Here is a 19,132-nt window from a genome sequence, read left to right as displayed (position 1 = left end):
TGCCACCGTCTGCAGCGGTGATTTTACTGGACATGATGTGTCTGTACAGATAGATGGGATAGCCTGTGGTTATGACCAGAAATTCATTGCCGATTCCCACAAAGACTTTGGGTTTCTGTGGTATCAGTTCCCCGTGACAAGTTACGATGATCTTGACATGGAAAGGCCGCGAACAGCTCCCATGCATCCAACGTTTAGACAATCGAGAAGATCACCTTGTCAGCTCCCGTCCCCTCACCGTTCATCAGGCCATGGACATAGCACTCGCCGCCAAGCTCGTACGTCGCGTCCTGTCCGGGTCGCAACACAAAGGGCGTCTTGCCCCCGTCCAAGATGACAATTTCGTCCCCTTGTCTCAATGTGTCCGGGGCTAACAGGTAGTACCCCTTTTCGGTGAGTCCAACCCGTCGATACCGTGTCACCAGCGTTGCTTCGTGGCTCCATCGGTAAGGGTCGCCGCCTGCTGCCATTTCCACCAGTTGTTGGCTCATCTTCGCTCCAAGACCAGCTTTGATCAGATATGCTGCCACATGAGCGAGATTCTCCTCGAGCGTGACAATGCCCTTGGTACGGTTGATGCCCACGCATCCGTTGGCCAGTGTCTGCATCAGTGCGAACAGCTTGCTCTCGCCCGTAAGATACTGCTCCTCCGTGTCGAGCATGTCTTTCCCAGTCAGGTCTTTCCAGAGAATCTCGAACGGGTCTTTTCTGTCTTTCAACGCTTCGGCATCGTCGCGGATCTGAAAAGCCTGTCCAAAGAACGTCCACCACGCTCTGGCCACGACATCGACCGTTCTGCCCTTGATCTTCAACACACGACCGTCGATCTCCAGGGATGGCAGGGTGTTGCCCGCAGCAAGGTGGGGACACTCTGGTGAACCGATGAGATGCAACGGCAGCACTCTCCAGTCCGGTACCCATGAGGGCACATTGAGCGGTTTCCTGCGGGAGCGGTTCGTCCGATTCCTCGCCAGGACCCCATGCACTGCCGAAAGGACGATCAGTGTCTTTGCGCCCTCCAGTCCACGCCGCGCAACATCTGTGAAGACATGATCAATGGTCCTGCTGTAGTCCACCTCGATGGCCCTCAGCCCTTCGGTGCCGACCTTGCGCGAGAAATGGCCAAGGAATGCATATACGTGGTCTCTTGGGTCCTTTGTGCGCAGGTGGCGTGCACGATGTAGTTCATAGATGAAGCTCCCGCGGTTGTAGTCCTCGCCATAGGGGGTGTCGGGCTCGACGAAGCGAGCGTCCAGGTAGCGAATGTTGGGCGTGAAGATGGAGAAGCGTGTGCGCAGGAGATGGTAGGATGTGTTGAGCACGTCGGCCACGCGGGAGAGGAGGGCCCAGGATATGGTCACATGAGGGCCCCAATGGAGGGTGGAAGGAGTGGACGTGCCAATCTCCTGGACGATCCATATTCGAGTAAACTTGCAGGACATCAGTATCAACAACAACAAACAGAACGCGCACAAGATACGAGTCATACCCATGGCTGCTGTGTTAGTTTCGAGAGGGGTACCCAGCGTGCGGCATCTCGATGTCCCAGCTCAAGTGAATGCTTTCTCTTGAAAGCTGCATGGCGTGTTTCGTCACGGAAGACTTGGTCGAGGTGGATGATCATATCCTTTGCCTCCTGGGCGTTGCCATGTTCGTCACTCCCAAGCCACACGAGGACATGGCTCGCCGACTGATATATGACATCCATCAGTTTGACCTGTTGGCCCCTCTCCGTGATGTCATCTTGGTCGATGCAGACCTGATCTGCCCAGAGTCTCCGAGACTCGTCGTGAGGACGCATGCGCATGAGAGCGTCGTGGATGCTCTGCGTCAGGGGAAGAGTACCCGACTTCCCGGTCTGCGCGTCTGTCAGGTGGAGTGCTGAGCATCTCGTGTCGCTGCCCCAGACATATGAGATGGCCTCGTATGGTTGCGAGGTGGGAAGAATCTCGTGTGTGAGAGTGCCGACAAGTGGTTCAGATGGTGCCCCTGGATGCAAGGTCAAGATGCGGATAGTCGATGTGGCGGGCAGACTGGCGTAGGGAAATGCATTCTCGGGGGACGTCAGGGGCGTTTGAGACCCCTTGAATTCCATCTAACGGTTTGCGAGGCAACTCTGAGCTGTTGCATACCTTAGAACGGTAAGTGAGCCTCGCAGTAGCTCTAATCCTGATACAATTGCGCGTCTGTACCCTCGGGTAGGTCAAATAAGCTTCTCGCACTCGCTGCTGGAGCAAACGTCAAATTAGACCCCGCTATCCACCAACCATCTGTGACTCCGAATCCCGATCTTGAATGAGGGGCAAGCGTCAACAATAACCAGAAGTTTGATAAATTAAGGTGTCTCATCAGGTTGGTAGTAGATCATAAGGTAACAATCAGACTACCATATCTCCACTCCGACTCATGTTGGTCTCACCGAAGCACTTAGTAGATAATGGGTAAGTAGGTACTGATCGGGGTCTGGCACAAAAGGTCTTCAACTTCATCGATCAGCAATCGACCCCGCCCTTCATCTGCAGCACATGTGCGCGACTTCTGTGGCCAGAAGCAAGCGAGGCCCAGTAATAAATCGTGGAGCCAAGAACGACCAAGAATCGTTAGCAGCGTGCGGTTCCGCGTATCTTGGCGATGGGGAGTCTTTCCTCGAGCCTGCGCTCCTCCTCTCTACCTCCATTCTTCGTCAGCTCGATCAACCATGGTCCTCGTCAAGGCGATCATCGCAACAGCGGCTTTGTCCACCTTGGGCGCTGCGCAGGCGAACGATGAGGGCATCACAGTCTACGCTGCAGCGGCATACGTTGTGCACGGCGACAAGACGCCTAGTCTCGGCTCCCTGCACGAGACACTGACGCCAGTTGGGGCACAGCAGCTCTATCGTCAGGGCAGCGCCTTTCGCAATCGCTACACGAACGGCTCATCTGCCATCGATGGGCTAGAGGAGTCTTATATCGACAATCGGCAGGTTGACGCGCTGGTAGCTGATGACGAGTGGGTTGCTGCAGGTGCCCTCGCCTTCTTCCAGGGATTATATCCACCCAACAAGGAAGGGTTTATCGGTGGCCGGGATTTGGGGAACGATCTAGCCAGCAGTGGCAGTGACAGCGTAGGGTGGCCCTTGGACGGGTATCAATACCCTCTTTTGCAGACACTGTCCTGGAACGATAGCGCGTCTCCCGCGTAAGTACTACTCTGCCGATGCGACTCCGCCAGAAGACTGACTTTGAAGTGTCCGGGGATCGAGCGACTGCTACACCTGGCAGGAGAAGACAGACAAGCTAAATGCCAGCTCAAATATCAAGCAGCTCACCACGAAATCGGCCTCCTTCTACAAAGACCTTTTCTCCTCGGGCCCGCTCAAAGGCACAATCAAGGACGGCTATGCCACCTTATGGAATGCCGTGGAACTTTACGAGCTCGTGTCTTACATGTACGCGCATAATCAGACCGTCCACGACAAGCTCGACAACGCGAACGAGACCATCTCCCAACTCGAGGACTATGCCTTCTCCCTAGCTCAGGCGAAGAACCAAGACCCCGATGACGAGGATGACGAGGCCAAGGCTCTGATCAACATTGCTGGACGCACGCTTGCGACTAAGGTTGCCAGTCAGCTACAGCGTAATCTCGGTTCGCAGGGAGATCTCGCTAAACTCAGTGTTCTTTTCGGTTCCTACGAGCCACTCATGGCTTTTCTTTCGGTAGCCAACGTGTTGACCAGGGAGAACACCCTCTCTGGTCCTTTCACGACCCTACCCAAGCCAGGCGCTGCCATGATCTTTGAGCTCATCGGCGACACCCCTGACGATACCTCCAAAACACCAGACGCAACTGACTTACGTATCCGTTTCTTGTATCGCGCGACCGCGGATGAGGACGAGGAAGTCCAGGGGTTTTCGCTCTTTGGGTCAGGATATGGGGGCAAGAGCATTCCTTACACTGCGTTTCAACGCGAAATGAACGACAAAGGCGCCACGACGGAGGAGTGGTGCAATATTTGCAACAGTAGCACTCCTTTCTGCCCCAGCAAGTCATCGGACGGTGATGCAGGCGAACACGACGAAGCGGCATCGGATCTCCTGGGCTCCAACTCGAGAATCCATCCCGCTCTCGCTGGTCTCATCGGCGCCGTGGTCATGGGCGCCACCCTCGGGATTGCTGGGTTTCTGCTCATCGCCATCGGAGGCTTCCGGGTTCGTCGCGTCAGCGAGAATGAGAGAAGCAGCAGCGGCTTTCGAGGTGAGCCCGACAAGGACGTTGCTGTCGGAGCGCGGGGCGTAAGCCAGGAACGCATCGGCAGCTGGGAGATGAGGGGCGGTCGGAAGGAAGGAGGCGCGGAGAGCGTGAGGGATGTTGACGATGGGAGTAGCGTCTTTGGGGCAACTGTGACTAGGCCGAAGGACGTGGTCTGATAGATCTTGCTTGCAGCAGTGCAGAATAAACAGAGTGTGATGCTATCGCAGAATACCGAGACACAGTGCTCGATACCGGGTGGTTAGAGCATACCAACGCCTTGACTGTTACAAAGCAACGGTCGTTGCGTGCATGCGACGTTGTGGAAAAAGCCGCATGCCCAGGCCTGTGGATGACGCGCTACCGCTCGTGGGAAGATCGTTGGGTTGTTGAACAGGGTGTCAAATAACTTCCACATGGTCAAGACAGGCATGTTGAAGAGGTTTACGCTAATCCGGGACACGGCGGCGTGCGATGACTAGGGGGGCAGCGCTCAGCTACTGAAGTCAGTTTGTACGGTACATCAAGGTGAGTGGATTCAAGAGTACGAGGGGCCATCTATTATACACTGTAGGCTATACAATATCAGACATGGGCAAAATATTGAACAGCGAATCTCTTCTTCATAGCCGAGGCAAGCCTCAGCAATAATGAAAAGAAAAAAACACCTGTCAGACGTCCATCGATGCCCGCCCAGTCCGCGCGCCCAAGGGCAAGACCGCAGACCGGGTTGAGATCATCAAGTGCGGTCGCAAGAGCAACCATTCCATCTCTATACAGCAGACCGTCCCGAAGGCCAGTCGTGCCGCCATCCTTGCGGACAGTGCGAGAGGACCAGAGTTCTTCACTCTAGGGCATCGAGGATATGTCTCATCAACCAGGGTGGGTTCTGTAGCTTCTTTGGGAAACACAGAAGGAGTCGTATACTATAGAAATGATTCTCCTGAGGAAGTCGTTAGCAGGTTGTCATGGACAAATGGCGCTGGCAGCTTGCGCGAGGCAGAGCTGAGCAGGTAGGGGGAGGCATACTGAAGTATTGTCGACATGAAAAGAAAAGAAAAAGGAGAGGAAAGGTTGCGACCAAGCAATGCTTTTATACATCGCCCTGCGACCCCTGTGGGGCTCACAATCAGCGCGCTGACCGCCCGAAATTTTAGTGGCAGAATGCCTCACCGCCAAAATTTTCTACGGCAGAATGAGCGCAAGGTCCGTGCTACGAGGGTGGGCTTGTATGAATCCCTGGGAATTCAGGCAGGAATTTACGCTGAATTTTCTGACGATAGCATCTACAGGCACAGATTGCAGAGTGAAACAGGTTCGACATTTTGAGACGGGCGCGAGTGCGGGCAAGGCGCACCGTGCTGGGAAGGCTCTTGGAGCATTACCGGGAGCGTTCACGGGAGCAGCGCACAGATTTGGGGAAGCGTGGTTGAACCTCACCAACCGTTTCATGTGTGTCTTCATTGGATGTGTCTGCACGGGGCAGCTCGTAGTCAGGTAGCTTGTATTTGATGTGTGCAATTTGCCTTTTGGCTATCTTTAGAGGCTGGACGATCCAAAATGACCGGCGCGCAAAGTTTGACCTGCTTTTGGCGTTCACGTAGGAAAGTTTGCATCTTACAAAACGAACTGGCACTTCACAACATGACCACAACGCGCCTCATGACGCGCATATCATTTTCATGTGCAGAAGAGCACCAGAAGCTACCGATTAATTACACAGCATCTCTAACATCTAGTACGTTCCACGCCATCTGTCGACTTCAATCAACGAACAAAGCCAGCATGTTCAGAACTACAGGGTAGTTTAGTATTTGACTCCAGAAGGCTACCTACCTACTGTCACCCTCGACATAGAGATTGGCTTCTTTGATCCACCACTGAACACCCGCCCCAACCAGCTCTCCAACGTCTTCCCCCAGACGGACCTTCTCTCTGACCCTCGAACTGCTCACCGCACCTCCGATGCCTTCAACGAGCTCAACCTCCTTTCTCTGCCACGCTTCCAGTCCCTTCCAAAATGCCTGCTGCTCCTCCTTCCCGCCCCATTTCCCGTCCGTCCGTAGCGTGACCCGCAAGCTCGCCTTGGCCAAAAATGGCTTGATGACCGAATCCATGCTTCCCTCGGGATAATACTTGGCGTCAAAGACGCGAATGAGCGTGTCGTATCCCACCAGAAAAACCTGCTTCATGCCGGCATAGGTTTCCTCAATGGCCGACGCCTTGTCCGGGAAATACGGCTCTGTCGTGACGCCAATGTCCACGCCATCCACGTCGGCTTTGTCCAGGATCCCGTGACCGAAGCTCTCCATCATGGCCAGGCGTGCCGGGAACGACGCCGGCGCGGGCGCTTTGTCTGCGTTCTGCACGGCGAGGAGCAGCAGGACCCTTGGCGTCGCCACGCTCGACGAACGCACGGCAGTGTGAATCATCTCGGCGTGCGCTACCGTGGGTGGGTTGAAGCTCGAGTCCAGCACGATGAGCTGTCGCGGGGCTGAGCTGGTAACGCCGCCATGAGGCAAGCTTCGCAGCACGCGAAATCCGCTGGAAGATGCCTTGAAAGCTGCCAGGCCCTTTGCGAAGAAGTCAATGACGGACCGCACATCAATCGCTGCGGGAGGCATGATGCTCGATGGCTGGTGTTTCAAGGATGAATGATCGAGACACATTGCAAATGTGGGGCTTCCAGTCTTTGCTACCTTACGTATTGATGGCTCGCACATTAATAACATTGAGGTATTCTCAATCAGCTCTAGACCCGACATCCATCACGCCTCTAGAAAACCACTCGGCCACAGTAGCAAATCGATCATCACTCCCATCAAGATCGCCCTTGAAAAGCTCGTGTCTTTCTGCCCGGGCCCGCTGCCCCTCGCGCATCTTGCGGATCACGTCGTTCTCGCCCGCACACTTGGGACACTCGGCGCGGTCATCCTCGCCGCCGCGCAGACAGCGCTGGTGGAAGCTGTGTTTGCAAAGGAAATGCACCGCCGGCAAGTCCAAGCCTTGCCCACAGTCGGAGCAGCGGGTCGCTTGGAAGACGGCTGGTTTGGCACCGAGGTCGCTGAGCTCCGCTCGTCGTTTCTCAGTGTCCGTGCGCAGGTTGTTGATCCGCTGCTTGTTGGAGGAAATTTCCTTCCGCTCGCGGGTGATGGTCTCGTTGAGGTAGGGCTTGATCATGCCCATTGTAGCCACGCCACCTCCAGAGGACTGTCCCACCAAGGTCTGGATCACCTGCAAAGGTGCCATCAGCCCATCCTTGTCGATCTTGGACAGTACGGCGGCGAGCTCCTCTCGACCAGCCTCTTCCAGTATGCTCGGATCCGACGTCAGATACGCCAGCGCTGCCGGGTACAGTTGCGGCTCTTCGGGACCGTACTTCTTGAGCGCCTTCAGCGCTCCTGCTGTATCCTTGGCAGAGGTGTATGATCGGAAAATGTCCGAAAGAAGCCCTGCCTGCTCCTTGACGAGCACTGTGCCGTCTCGGAAGTTCGATAAGTGTGACAGCAAGAGGACGTTGGAGCTCTCCATTGGCACGTGGTCGCCCTCGATGAGCTTTTTCGCTTTCGCCTCCCAATCCTCGCGGTGACTCTGTCCCTTCTTCTGACTTGATTTGTAGAGATACATCTCGAACAACGTGGTATATAGATCGGTGCGATCGGCCGCCTTTAGGTCCTTCTCTTCCAGGCATGCCTCCAGAAAGACAATAAACTCATCTGGGTGATCGATAAACGACGAAAAGGCGGTTCGAGGTGCAGGCGGCGTGTACTTGGGCGCTGGGAAGTTATCCTCATCCAGAACGATCGTGCCATCACTGAGCGTCGGCCTGCCGTTGGTCGGTGTGCCGTTGCCCGAAGACACTGTGTTTGCATTCATATAAGGCAGCGGCAGCAGGTGCGACAAATTGGATACCGCGTTTGCAGCACCCGCCGCGAAACCGCTGCCTTGCTGGGAATCATCGTCGACCGTCGGCAACGCGGTGCGCTTCGGTCTGTACTTGCCGGTGTAGTAATCCACAAACAGCTTCGTCGCCTCTTGCGGACAGTTCTCGATGAAGACGCGCGCATATTTCTGCATCGACGGATATGCCACCTCTGGATCCTGATGCCAGATAAAGTCGACGGCTTCAGCGTATTTCTTGGAGTCCTCAACCAGAATGTCCACCACCAGGTCAATCTCCCCGTGCTTCCGCGCAAGGTACGCCGCCTGATCGTAGTAACCGCCCTGCCGACACATGGCAATCGCCGTGTCCAGATCGAATTTGAGATCGCCTGGCGATTTGATGAATTTCTCCAACTTGTCGATATCCTTGAGCTTGGCATAGCAATTTAATAATAATGTTGTATGATCGGCCGTCGCTTTCCGATGCTCATGAAGTTGCTCCAGATACATGATGAGATTGTGAATTCGCTGACTGTCGAGGAACTGCCCACTGTTAGCATAAGTCAGCCTTGGTCTGTTTTACATCTACCTTTCTGATCACCTGCGACGGCTCTGTAGCGTCAATAGCGCGAATGTACTGCACCATTGAGCCATCGTAGTCACCCTTTTGGTATAAGTGATCGCCAAACTTCCGGAAAATAAGGCTTTGTTGGTCGACGTCCAGACCCGAGTTGCTGGCGAGTTCGATAGCGAGAGGGAACATATTGCGCTGGTAAAGCATCTCCAAGCGTTGTTGGAGTGTCTTCTCATGGTAACGATAGACCTGGAAGCGTTAGCCCTGGCTACTTATTTCCCTTGGTCCACATACTTTGCCATCTTCGCTCATGGTATACAAATCGCCCCAGACCTCAAAGATATAGCGCACCGGCGAGATGAGGGTCTCTGTGTGTGCAATGATTCTCAAATCCGGCTCCAAAAGCACAAAGGTGGACGCGTGGAGGAATGCATCGCCGGCTCCTCCCCCAAACCTCATCCGCATCGACTCCGGGTCTCGTCCACTGTTATTAGGAGGACACGCCAGCGCGGCGTACTCCTTGAACATGGTAATGGACCTTTTCGGCGACTCGTACGCTTTCGGCGGACCCCGCCCTTCGAGGTTATATGTGTATATCGCGTCGTCCCTCGCTACCACCACGTCGCCCGTCCGTCTGTCCACCGTCATGCAACCCCAGCCACACCCACTGTCCTCGACTGTCTTGGGGGGCAGGCCTTGACCCCTCCTTGTGATGCCAACCTTGAGAATCCTCGAAGTCGTCGAGACGAAGAGTGTCGTCGCTAGCTGGTCGTCCATCGAAAGCTGCACTCCCGTCACAGGCTCCTCTGACTCAAAGACGACCCGCTGCTTCGTTCCAAGGTCGTGTATTAAGTCGCCGCGGATCAAAGTGACCGCCCCATTGGCGAAACCGACCGCAATCTGCTTCAAGTCGTCCATCGCCACGAATGCCGAGATGGGAAACTGCCGCCTCGCGTTACTGACGCTCACCGTACTCAGACATGTCGGCATCTCCGTCTTCTTTACGAGCTTGTCGAGCGCCCAGACCTTGAGCACGGGATCAGCGCTCGTCTCTTCCGCCACCGTCACCAGCAGGCTCGTCCCGTCCACCTGACGCATGTGGGTGATACGCCCCGCATCGTGCGCCTGAAATCGACGGATCACCTTCCAGCTCTTGCCGATAATGTTCACAAGGCCATCTTGCGTGCCGAGAAAGAGGCTGTCGGATCCGGCGCAGAGGCTGGAGATGTCGCTGCTTTCGAGGAGGGACTGGGTGTCGCGGTCGGCGAGGGCGATCTGGGCGACGTCGAAGAAGTCAAAGGACTTCCACTGGGAGGTGTCAGTAAGCCAGAGAGTCTTGCGCATTCGATCCGCCTACCGAAATGGCCATGTTGGCGGAACATGGATAGCAGGGGCTGTGTTCGACGCGTGGTTGGCGAGGTCGAGGTGCTTGAGCTGGAGCTGGACGGTTTGGGAGGTTCACGCCAGTGATGACGCTGGTGAAGTGGGTCCTCCCACAGCTATCACGACCAAAGAGAATAACGCCTGCAACAGCCAATGCACGTCAAGTCGGTTGTCGAAATATATATTAGAGTGCCACCTAATACTAGCAGGTAAGAGGGTATCTATCGTGAGGCTTGAACCCCCATGGTTCTCTGTCATTGCACCAAGGAGCCCCAATAAACCAAATCCGTATCGCCATGCCTTGAACCCAAAATCATACAATGCGCGCTCATTCCTCCTTTTCCTCCTTCATAGTGGACGCGATGTCATCATTCTCTGCGGGTACCCCCGCCAGAGGGCTGTTGGGCCCTGCGCTGATTGCGCCCATGCTCTCCGTCCTCGTGTGTCCAGGGCGCACACTCCGGACACTCGCGCCGTCGGCCTGCTTGGCGTAGTAGCTGTTGCGATCGCCCGACACGGCGGGCGGCACACCTGTGAAGGAGTAGATGCTGTTGCGCTCCGCATTGATGCGCGGCGTGTTGCCATACAAGGCGCTCGCATTCCCGTGGCCGGACGATTCCACATTGCCGCTCAGAACGCTCAATGGTAGACTCTCGCGGCTTCCACCCCACACAGAGGATGGCGCAAGGGCACGAACTGACGCGTCTGTGTCCATTGAACGTCGGCGACGACGTTTGCTCGAAGACGCAAGTGTCAATATGGACGCATTGTCCGTCAGCAAGCCATGCGCCGTAGCGGCTGAGTACGTGTTCGGTTGACCGGTCGGCGCGAGATGCGGTGGGATGGCGGATGGAGGCGGGTTTGTTGGGAATGGCTGACTGAACTGAATAGCCTGGGTATTACTTTGCTGCGGCACTGTCCCGCTAGTACCACCATTGGGCGCCACAGATTGGATGGTCGTGAGTGTTGTCGCTATGGACCGTACTGATGGTGCTGGACTGGAAAACGTGCTGTCGCCGCCTCGTCTGGACTCCAAGCCACCACCTGCCGTGTGATTTGTGCCTGTCACAGAGCTCGCGCCATGACTCTGAGTACCGGAGTGGGGTGCCTCTTGTTCGGTCGAGGCTGTTCCCGTATGGCGTACTTCGATTTCCGGTGTGTCGGTGGTTTCCGCGGGTGCACCACTAGGTCGCTCGACAGATGTGCGACTGCATGTTCGAGGGCTGGCAAAGGAGGGAGCGCTCTCCTCGTTGGATTGCTGGTTGCTCACGAAACCTGACTCAGGGTAAGGGTTGTTGGCCTTTGTCTCCTTCTTCTTCTTGCCATGTCGCTTCTCGGGATCAGATGATTTGAAATTGGTGAGCCTCTTCACCCAGGTCGAGAATGGTTTTCGTCGATGACCATTACGATCTAGGATGGTTAGAGTCGAGGCCAATGCGAACGATTTTAGGCAGGAAAAAGCCTACCGGAAGTCTGGGCTAACGTCTCTGCGGTAGCCATGGTCTCTAGCAGTGAGTGAGGGCGCGCCAGGAGAGGGGGCGATCGCAGTCAAAGGATGGACGTAATAAACAGATCGCGAGGCGGGGAAGGTTGGAGGGGGCCCTGAAGAACGTCGCCCTTGATCGCACTGCAAGGCAATGCCTGGGACAAGATAACTTTACAAGTAGAAGGCAGTCTGAAATGAGATGCAAGATGGTAGACAGCGTGATGCATGGAAAGGCTGTAGATCCTGGCTGATGCCGCTGGCGCTTCTACGGTGGTCTGGACCTGGGGGAGAGATCACGTGACTCACATCAGCCACATGCAGCGTTTGATGCTTCCCAGGTCAAGCAGCACCAGCAGATCGACTTCAGTCAAAGGAACACATTGTGCGAATGAAAGTCCAGAGCGGTGCAAGTGTTCAGGTATAACCTCTTGTTGTAAGCATTCTACGTGTGATTTGATTGCACAGGTGCTAAATAACCGGCAGCTGCCAAGACTTGGTGTCCTGGACCCTTCTCTCGGGACGTCATTCCGCAACACACTTGCGCCATCTCACCCGCCGTACCCTCGATTCACCATGACGGCTCGGCCATGTCCATCAGGCAGCTCCCGGACGAAGTAGTGAAAAAGCTACAGTCGTCTGTCAGCATCATATCCTTGCGTCATGTCACAATAGAATTGCTAAAGAATTCTTTGGATGCCGGGGCAACTAAAGTCAACATCACTGTTGATTACGCTAGGGGCAATTGCACAGTTGAGGACAACGGTCAAGGCATCCCACCGGAAGACTTCGAAGAGAGTGGAGGTTTAGGACGGTCGCATTGTAGGGCGCCTCAACCGACACTCGAACAGCACTAACTTATGCAGGCACGTCCAAATATCCGCCTGGTGAGACCGTGTATGGCAGACATGGGAATTTCCTGTCCTCGTTGGCCACGCTGTCCCTCTTGTTGGTGTCCTCTAAACATCAGAAGCATGACTCATGCAACTCCATACTTCTGCACCAGTCAAGGTTGATCTCGCGATACCTTCCAGCCCCGACACAGCACCATGTCCACGCCTTTGATTGGGGCACCCGTGTTGTTGTGCGGGATCTGTTCGGCTCGATGCCAGTGAGAGTGAAACAAAGGGGTTCCATGTCGAATGACCCTACTTTCGCAAGCAAGGAGTGGAGTCAACTGACCGATGATGTCGTCGCCGTGCTGCTCTCGTGGCATAGTACAATTTCACTGCTCTTGAAGGACGCTGCCTCAGGAAGTGAGATCCGCTTGAAGCAAGCAAAGACCACTGACCTTTCGCTGCGCGCTTCCAGGCTTCTCTCACAAGCATGTATCGTTGACCAGGCACTTTCCGGCACATGGGTCCCTTTGTCAGCGTCCAGTGGCAACATGTCGGTCGAAGGTTGCATATCGACTGAGCCAGTCGCGTCACGGAATGCGCAATTTCTCAGCATCGGGATATGGCCTGTCTCGAATACGCACGGGACCAATATTCTATACGAGGAAATCAACAAGATATTCTCAAAATCTAATTTTGGCGTGGTGGAGGACTCATCCAACAAGATTCGAAAAGGAATTGAACGTTGGCCAGCGTTCTATTTCCAGGTGCAGATCCGTCATAGTGCAGACACAGTGAGTATACAGCAGATTCTCGACAACCGAACCGATAAGCTTAAGCACATACTGGATTCGATCAAGGCTGTTTGCTATGGGTTCTTGAAGAAACACCACCATCAGCCAAGGAAGATTCAACTACGGGATAGAGAGACTCCAGCTAGGAAGCGACCTCGCTTGACCGCGGAGAGTCGGTGGCGATCCCCATCCCTAAGTCAGAGACAAAGCCCTTTCGACGGGTGGCAACGTATTAAGGTCGGTCATGCTACGGCCCTGCGCTCAAAGACAGTGTCACCTCACGTCTTTGCAGAGGCTCCAAGACTGAGGAAAGAACGGTGGGTTGACGCAGATGGCCAGCTGTTGCGCCAGCCATTTGATGACCTAGACGTTGATCATAGGCCCGCACCTGAGCCATCATCAGCGTCTGCCAGCGTTCAGGCAAGGGACTCTCCATCCAGCACTGCCATTGATCACGCCACAAACTGCTCAGCCTCTTTAGCCAAGAGGCCAAAACCCGAACCTACCCCTTGGCTGAAGGGATTGCTCTCTACATGGACTAACCCGGTCTTTGCGACTGTCCCTTCTGCAATCCCTCGCACCTACAATGACGATGCCATTGGAGACCGTACCGGCACGGGCTTCACCAAATTTGCCCATGGTCCCGATGACTGTGGAATCATGTTTGAGTCAGGGTCTTTGAGTTTATCCGGCTCCATCTCTAAGGCGGCGCTGGAACAAGCTGAAGTAATATCACAGGTGGACCGCAAGTTCATTTTCGTCAAGTTGACGCTGGAAACAAAGTCCCGAGACTCGTCCTCCTCATTGGTCATGATCGATCAGCACGCCGCGGATGAGCGTTGCAAGCTCGAAGAACTACTGGCTACGTACTTTCACCGCGATGCCCATGGCGATCTCACTGCAACGACCGAGCCTCTAGACCCATCTATTCACTTCGAGGTTGGCCATCTCGAAGGCGAGCTACTTGAGAGATTCCGCCACCACTTCCGCACGTGGGGCATTGATCTAGATGTCCGCAACGATGGAGGGAAGAAGTATGAAAGGGTGACCCAGGTCACGAGCCTCCCTCCCAGCATTCTTGAGCGCTGTCGTCTTGAACCACGCCTGCTGATCAACTTGATCCGTACCGAAGCATGGAACTTGGCCGAGACACGGCAAGCCCCTCTGCCGCCCTCTCGTGCTCCGGAGGGATCTACACATCCCTGGGCGGTCTACATGAGTCGTTGCCCCCGAGGGATCTTGGAAATGCTCCACTCCCGCGCGTGCCGCAGTGCCATCATGTTCAATGACGCTCTCACCATTGATGAATGCAGAGATCTCGTGAGGCGGGTAGCGCGGTGTGCCTACCCATTTCAATGCGCTCATGGGAGACCAAGTATGGCGCCTCTGCTTGACATGGGAACCGGGCAGAGCGCGGCGGGTGGAATTCTGGCAGCCGAGCAAGTTGGCATGGATTTGAAGGAGTGGACGCAAGACTAGTCAGTTGATCATGATACCCGGCATGTGGCCCAAAATAGAAGAACAAAATTTGCACTGGTGTCTATACAAATATCTGTGGAGGATTAATGATCGACACTCCCTTCCCGCACATTATAAGCGGCCCTGGGCTTCGAGGTCTTGCTTTTTCCGCTCTTGTGCGATGCGGCGTCGTGCAGCTTCCTCCTCCTCGCTCATTTTGACCCATTCCTTGATGTCGCGATCCCAGCGATGCCTAAGAAGACAGGTTAGTTTGGCTGTTCGCATGTGGGCGTTCCTAAGAGTATAGATGGACGTACCCTTCCCATTCTTCGGCAACGAGACTCTTATCTCCATATTCATCCGAGAGGATTTTCTGGAAGCTGTAGGGGATCTTGGCCTTGACGCCCTCAAACGTCGAGACATACATAGGCCAGAGATCCTGGGTCCTATAGCGATGCTTGTTCTTGCAGCTCCATTCGCCGGGCCTGTCCTGCTCACGCTCACGCAGTCCGGTGATGTCGATGAACATGCCGTTCTCCATGTCGATCCAGCGTGCATCGATAATATTCATACCGTCGCCGCGTGTGATCTCGGCGTGGTGGGGGTTGACGTCCAGCAAGTACCGCTTCTCCCTCACTTCGCCGGTGCTGTCGTCCGTCGCGTTGTATGCGTGCTCTGTCCGGTTGAGGTTGTCGCCGAGCCACTGCATCGTCGTGTAGGAGATCTGCATATCGAGGTCGTAGTCCCACGGCATGATCTGGCCGTTCCACCACCATCCGAGCAAGGTACCGTGGGAAAGCCACGTCTCCGCGCCGCGCTCGGCAAAGACGGTCAGGTACGAGCGTGCCAGGTCCCTGAGCACGACCCGGTGCTCGTCATAGGGTACCTCGTCCTTGAAGTAGCGAGCATCGTAGTGGGCGCGCGCCAGGGAGCCGCCCGGTTCGTGAAAGTATTTTGGTGTCTTTGGCTTCTTCTTCTTTTTCTCCTCTTCTCTGGTTTGCAGAGTCGCCAGCGAAGCGTGGTCGTCTGCGACTGACCTGGCCGCCGTATGCGATGTGAGGCCTTGCACAGGTCGAGGGGAAGCGACGGCGCCTAGGGCAAGAAGCGATGCGAGGAGGACATGACGTAACGTCGCCATCGTCGGAAGGTGGGAGAGGCTGGAGAGTGCGCGCGCAATGTGTTCTAGGCCGGATCGATCGTTTATATAAGGTATCGAGGAGAATGCGTCCGAGGTTGAAGCTGCAATGGGCGAGGTGCTGCTTTCCGAGACACGCGCGTCCTTCAGGGGGTCATGGGAAACTGCAAATGCTCGACAGTACGGATACAAAGAAAGCAAAGGTGATGAGGATGCTGGCGCTAATGCTGATGCGATAGGATGAGATGGACCGAGCACAGTATTAGGGCAGTGATGGCGAAGAGAAACTGGGATCCCAGAGGACGGGAGGCTGAAAGGTGATTGATGTTGGCACCGGAGAGCAGGATCTCGCTGGTCAGCTTGTGAGCCATGGAATGCCACTGACCGTCGCAGGGTCCCAGGCGTGACAGAGATTGAAGTGGGTAAGTGATAGGGGGCCCACGGTAAGCACGGCATCCTATTGTCCCTGTTTGCTCGCCGGACCACAACCACGAAATACCATTGAATCCCTTGCATTCATTACGATGCCTTGCCAAAAGATGAGGCTCTGATGATCATGTTAAGCTGACGCACTATCGAGATGAGGCGGCCGGTCCGCAGCGGCCCAGTGGTACACAACGCCACGCGGCGATCACGCCGCCCGCCATTCTCGTCAGGGAAGGGTGTCGCGTGCCTCTGTACGAAACGGGGCACGCAGCGCACCACTAACAAATGTGTATGCTCATGACACTGGACTCTGTTAGCGGGACAAGTGACGTGATCAATCGCCAGACTACGGTGTATCCCCCACATTCTTCACACGTCTCAGGCCCACGCGAGCCTTCAGGCTTCAATGGACCAAACCTAATTGCGGACAATTTGCAGTAGGCTCTCGCAACGAGCGTTACTGGACCTTTTTTATTTTTATTTTTTATTGCATTTTTAGAAAACTATCACATGAGTATCAATCTTCAATAAATCTCTCTTGTGCTTGCTGATTCACAAATGCGCAGCTCACTTCGCGCCCAACTGCCTCGACCCAATTGCTGGGCATCACGCGTGTGCGACATCGATGCTGCGATGACACGACATCACGTCTGCTCACGACCAATCATCCAAATCCCCATTGATCTACGTATTCTTCATTCATGGACGAGCCTGGATGGTAGGGTTTCTATTCATCATTAAGAGCCTTAGGTTCGTTCCTCCAACCGCCTCAACCTGTGGCTCCAAATGCAGACATCTCAGACCCACGCGACGTTTGTCTCGGAGTATTTGCCGCGCTCCTGTTGATGAATCCTTTTGACATCACAGGTCGAACTGAGGGAACATTTTGAAATCTCCTTCCCCTCGTTCTTCGGTCGCGTCCGTTGACGGCCTCTGTCATGACGACGCATGGCTCCGGGCACCACTACGATCCTTGACTACACAACAACCCCAGGCTGCGCAGAGTCCAATGCCACTATCATGGCTTCTGTCTACGATCTGCGAATTATCCGATTTTTATGTGGTGTAGGCCACAGACGGACCCGTGCTCCTGGGGTAGACTGCGCAAGGCAGCCACCTTGGCAAGCCGTGCAAAGCCATCGAGACGACAGGTCAAAAGGCGCAGTGGTGTGCGGCAGCGACTTCTGAGGCTGAAGACGGAGAGGCCAGAAGCTTCTCCAAGGATCGAGACAAGAAGACAATGCATGTAAACTCAGTTGATCGCCTGCGGTGCAGAAGGACAATCCGAGGTAGAAAGCGCACGCCTCGGGCCAGGGTTTTGGGAGATTCATCCAACTAAAGCGGAGGCATGCCCTCGGCGACTCTCGGCCAATGTTGATATCGAGTTGGGGTTCTGCCAGGAAGGGCAGGAGTTGCGTGGGACAGGCAGCCCCTTGATCATGCCAGCGCATGATGCGTGAGTGTTCGGCCTCGCATGAATGCAATTAAAAAAGCGAGGGCCGCAACATTCAAAATTAATACCGTTAGGTAAATCAGATGCTGATTACCTACCTTAGTATTGATTTCGGCCAAAAAAAAAAAAAAACCAATTAAACCGCTGGGCGGCTGGCGGTAATCTCTCCCGCCGGGAATTGAACCCGGGTCTCAAGCGTGACAAGCTTGCATACTGACCACTATACTACGGAAGATGGACAGCTGTTAACAGCTGGCGTAGTGAGATCACGTGGTAGGAACTACGTTATTATTATATATATTGTAATTTTCAAATCATGTCTTCGAGTTCCGTGGATTAGGCCCATGCTCATATGAGACTGCTGTTGTGGAGCATTTCGGACTTCACACGCATTGTCAAGGGACAGTTTCATATTATGTTAAAAGGGGGAGATTCTATGCACACGAATTAATGATCAAACAGCCTACCTTAAGTCACATTTTCCGCGCACAATTGCAGAGGAGCCCCTACGTCAGCATTTCGAGCTGATCCAACCAATCTATGACTCCTCGTTTAAATGGTGCTAATTATTGCCCCTCGTCTAATACTGCCCACCATTCCTTCAGCCATTCCACCCCTGACTTAGACGCATGGCGCACGTCGGTGTTGCCCCCTACTATATTTGCCACACAGCAGCCACATCATCAGCTTCAGATAAATTTGTGCAAGCCCAGGTGTGAGGGGATGAAGTCGAGCTGATCTTTGTTTGGAAGTAACTATCCGAAGTACACTAGAAAATCTTTCCTCGCTTCTCCTTCGGTAACGTAGCCGACTTTGACTTCGGGATCCAAAGCCCAGCATCGCGGCCCGCCGTCCGATGGGTCTCGTGAAAAGCTTGACCGCAGACAAGCCATAACTACACGTACATACTCGGATGACAAGTTCTAATACTCAACTCGCGAAGCGTGCTATGTTTTCAATGTAGTAGAGCAGTGACTTGATGCGGGTCCAGCTCACACTTCGCAGTCTAATACGTATGTCACGGGATAGTCGACGATTGTAGGCCGGGTCTTGCGGTTATAAGTCATCCGCACTGGTAGGTCCGTGTAGATGTTCACTTTTGGCTCAGTGGTACATGGCACCCCTTGGTCCGCAACATCGTAGATATGGCCACGGGGTACCATGTCCGGGAACGGAACACAGAGTGCGAGGCTCACGTACGCCAGGCCTTTGCGACAAGGGCCGTGTCGCGGGCTCGCGCGGCTTCCCAACGCATGAAGCATGAGGTCGACAAGTCACAAATGTGACGTTTCTCCGCTCTCTGAAATCTCCCGATGCTGTAGTCTGTGCGCCGGTGCTTTCGAGCGCGCAAGGGATCTTTTGTGGGTGGTTTGCTGTCATTTGTTGTTACCGAACTGCGAGCGGCGGACGAACCGATCTCTCTCGGCACCTGGTCATCCCCCGAACGGAGTACTCCGTCCTGAATGATTACTTGC

General features: G+C 54.7%; 7 protein-coding genes across 7 annotated transcripts; 2 read left to right on the top strand and 5 right to left on the bottom strand.

Annotated features, from left to right (window-relative positions):
* Positions 1-194: 194 nt before the first annotated feature.
* J7T54_007346 (Heterokaryon incompatibility protein 6) lies at positions 195-2,095 on the bottom strand (the record flags this gene model as incomplete). Its single annotated transcript, XM_051507036.1, has 2 exons — positions 195-1,430; positions 1,490-2,095. 2 exons carry the CDS (start codon positions 2,093-2,095, stop codon positions 195-197), a joined length of 1,842 nt encoding a protein of 613 aa, XP_051361722.1.
* Positions 2,096-2,698: 603 nt separating this feature from the next.
* On the top strand, positions 2,699-4,412 carry J7T54_007345 (Heterokaryon incompatibility protein 6; the record flags this gene model as incomplete). The annotated part of the gene is made up of 2 exons (XM_051507035.1): positions 2,699-3,180; positions 3,230-4,412. 2 exons carry the CDS (start codon positions 2,699-2,701, stop codon positions 4,410-4,412), a joined length of 1,665 nt encoding a protein of 554 aa, XP_051361721.1.
* Positions 4,413-6,065: 1,653 nt separating this feature from the next.
* J7T54_007344 (Promoter of filamentation protein-like protein) lies at positions 6,066-6,857 on the bottom strand (the record flags this gene model as incomplete). Its single annotated transcript, XM_051507034.1, has 1 exon — positions 6,066-6,857. One exon carries the CDS (start codon positions 6,855-6,857, stop codon positions 6,066-6,068), a length of 792 nt encoding a protein of 263 aa, XP_051361720.1.
* A 118-nt stretch (positions 6,858-6,975) lies between these two features.
* J7T54_007343 (Vacuolar protein sorting-associated protein-like protein) lies at positions 6,976-10,058 on the bottom strand (the record flags this gene model as incomplete). The annotated part of the gene is made up of 4 exons (XM_051507033.1): positions 6,976-8,658; positions 8,705-8,938; positions 8,984-9,997; positions 10,047-10,058. 4 exons carry the CDS (start codon positions 10,056-10,058, stop codon positions 6,976-6,978), a joined length of 2,943 nt encoding a protein of 980 aa, XP_051361719.1.
* Positions 10,059-10,400: 342 nt separating this feature from the next.
* Positions 10,401-11,572, bottom strand: J7T54_007342 (uncharacterized protein; the record flags this gene model as incomplete). The annotated part of the gene is made up of 2 exons (XM_051507032.1): positions 10,401-11,482; positions 11,539-11,572. The coding sequence occupies 2 exons, from the start codon at positions 11,570-11,572 to the stop codon at positions 10,401-10,403; spliced, it is 1,116 nt and encodes a 371-aa protein (XP_051361718.1).
* A 2,273-nt stretch (positions 11,573-13,845) lies between these two features.
* On the top strand, positions 13,846-14,664 carry J7T54_007341 (DNA mismatch repair protein-like protein; the record flags this gene model as incomplete). Its single annotated transcript, XM_051507030.1, has 1 exon — positions 13,846-14,664. One exon carries the CDS (start codon positions 13,846-13,848, stop codon positions 14,662-14,664), a length of 819 nt encoding a protein of 272 aa, XP_051361717.1.
* Positions 14,665-14,775: 111 nt separating this feature from the next.
* On the bottom strand, positions 14,776-15,781 carry J7T54_007340 (uncharacterized protein; the record flags this gene model as incomplete). The annotated part of the gene is made up of 2 exons (XM_051507029.1): positions 14,776-14,896; positions 14,961-15,781. 2 exons carry the CDS (start codon positions 15,779-15,781, stop codon positions 14,776-14,778), a joined length of 942 nt encoding a protein of 313 aa, XP_051361716.1.
* Between the last annotated feature and the right edge of the window lie 3,351 nt (positions 15,782-19,132).

This window comes from Emericellopsis cladophorae (assembly GCF_022114955.1).
Source record: "Emericellopsis cladophorae strain MUM 19.33 chromosome Unknown NODE_27_length_275652_cov_118_915141, whole genome shotgun sequence".
NCBI classification, from domain to species: domain Eukaryota; kingdom Fungi; phylum Ascomycota; class Sordariomycetes; order Hypocreales; family Bionectriaceae; genus Emericellopsis; species Emericellopsis cladophorae.
The sequence above is the reverse complement of the archived record's forward strand: the minus strand, read 5'-3'. Positions and strand labels throughout refer to the sequence as shown.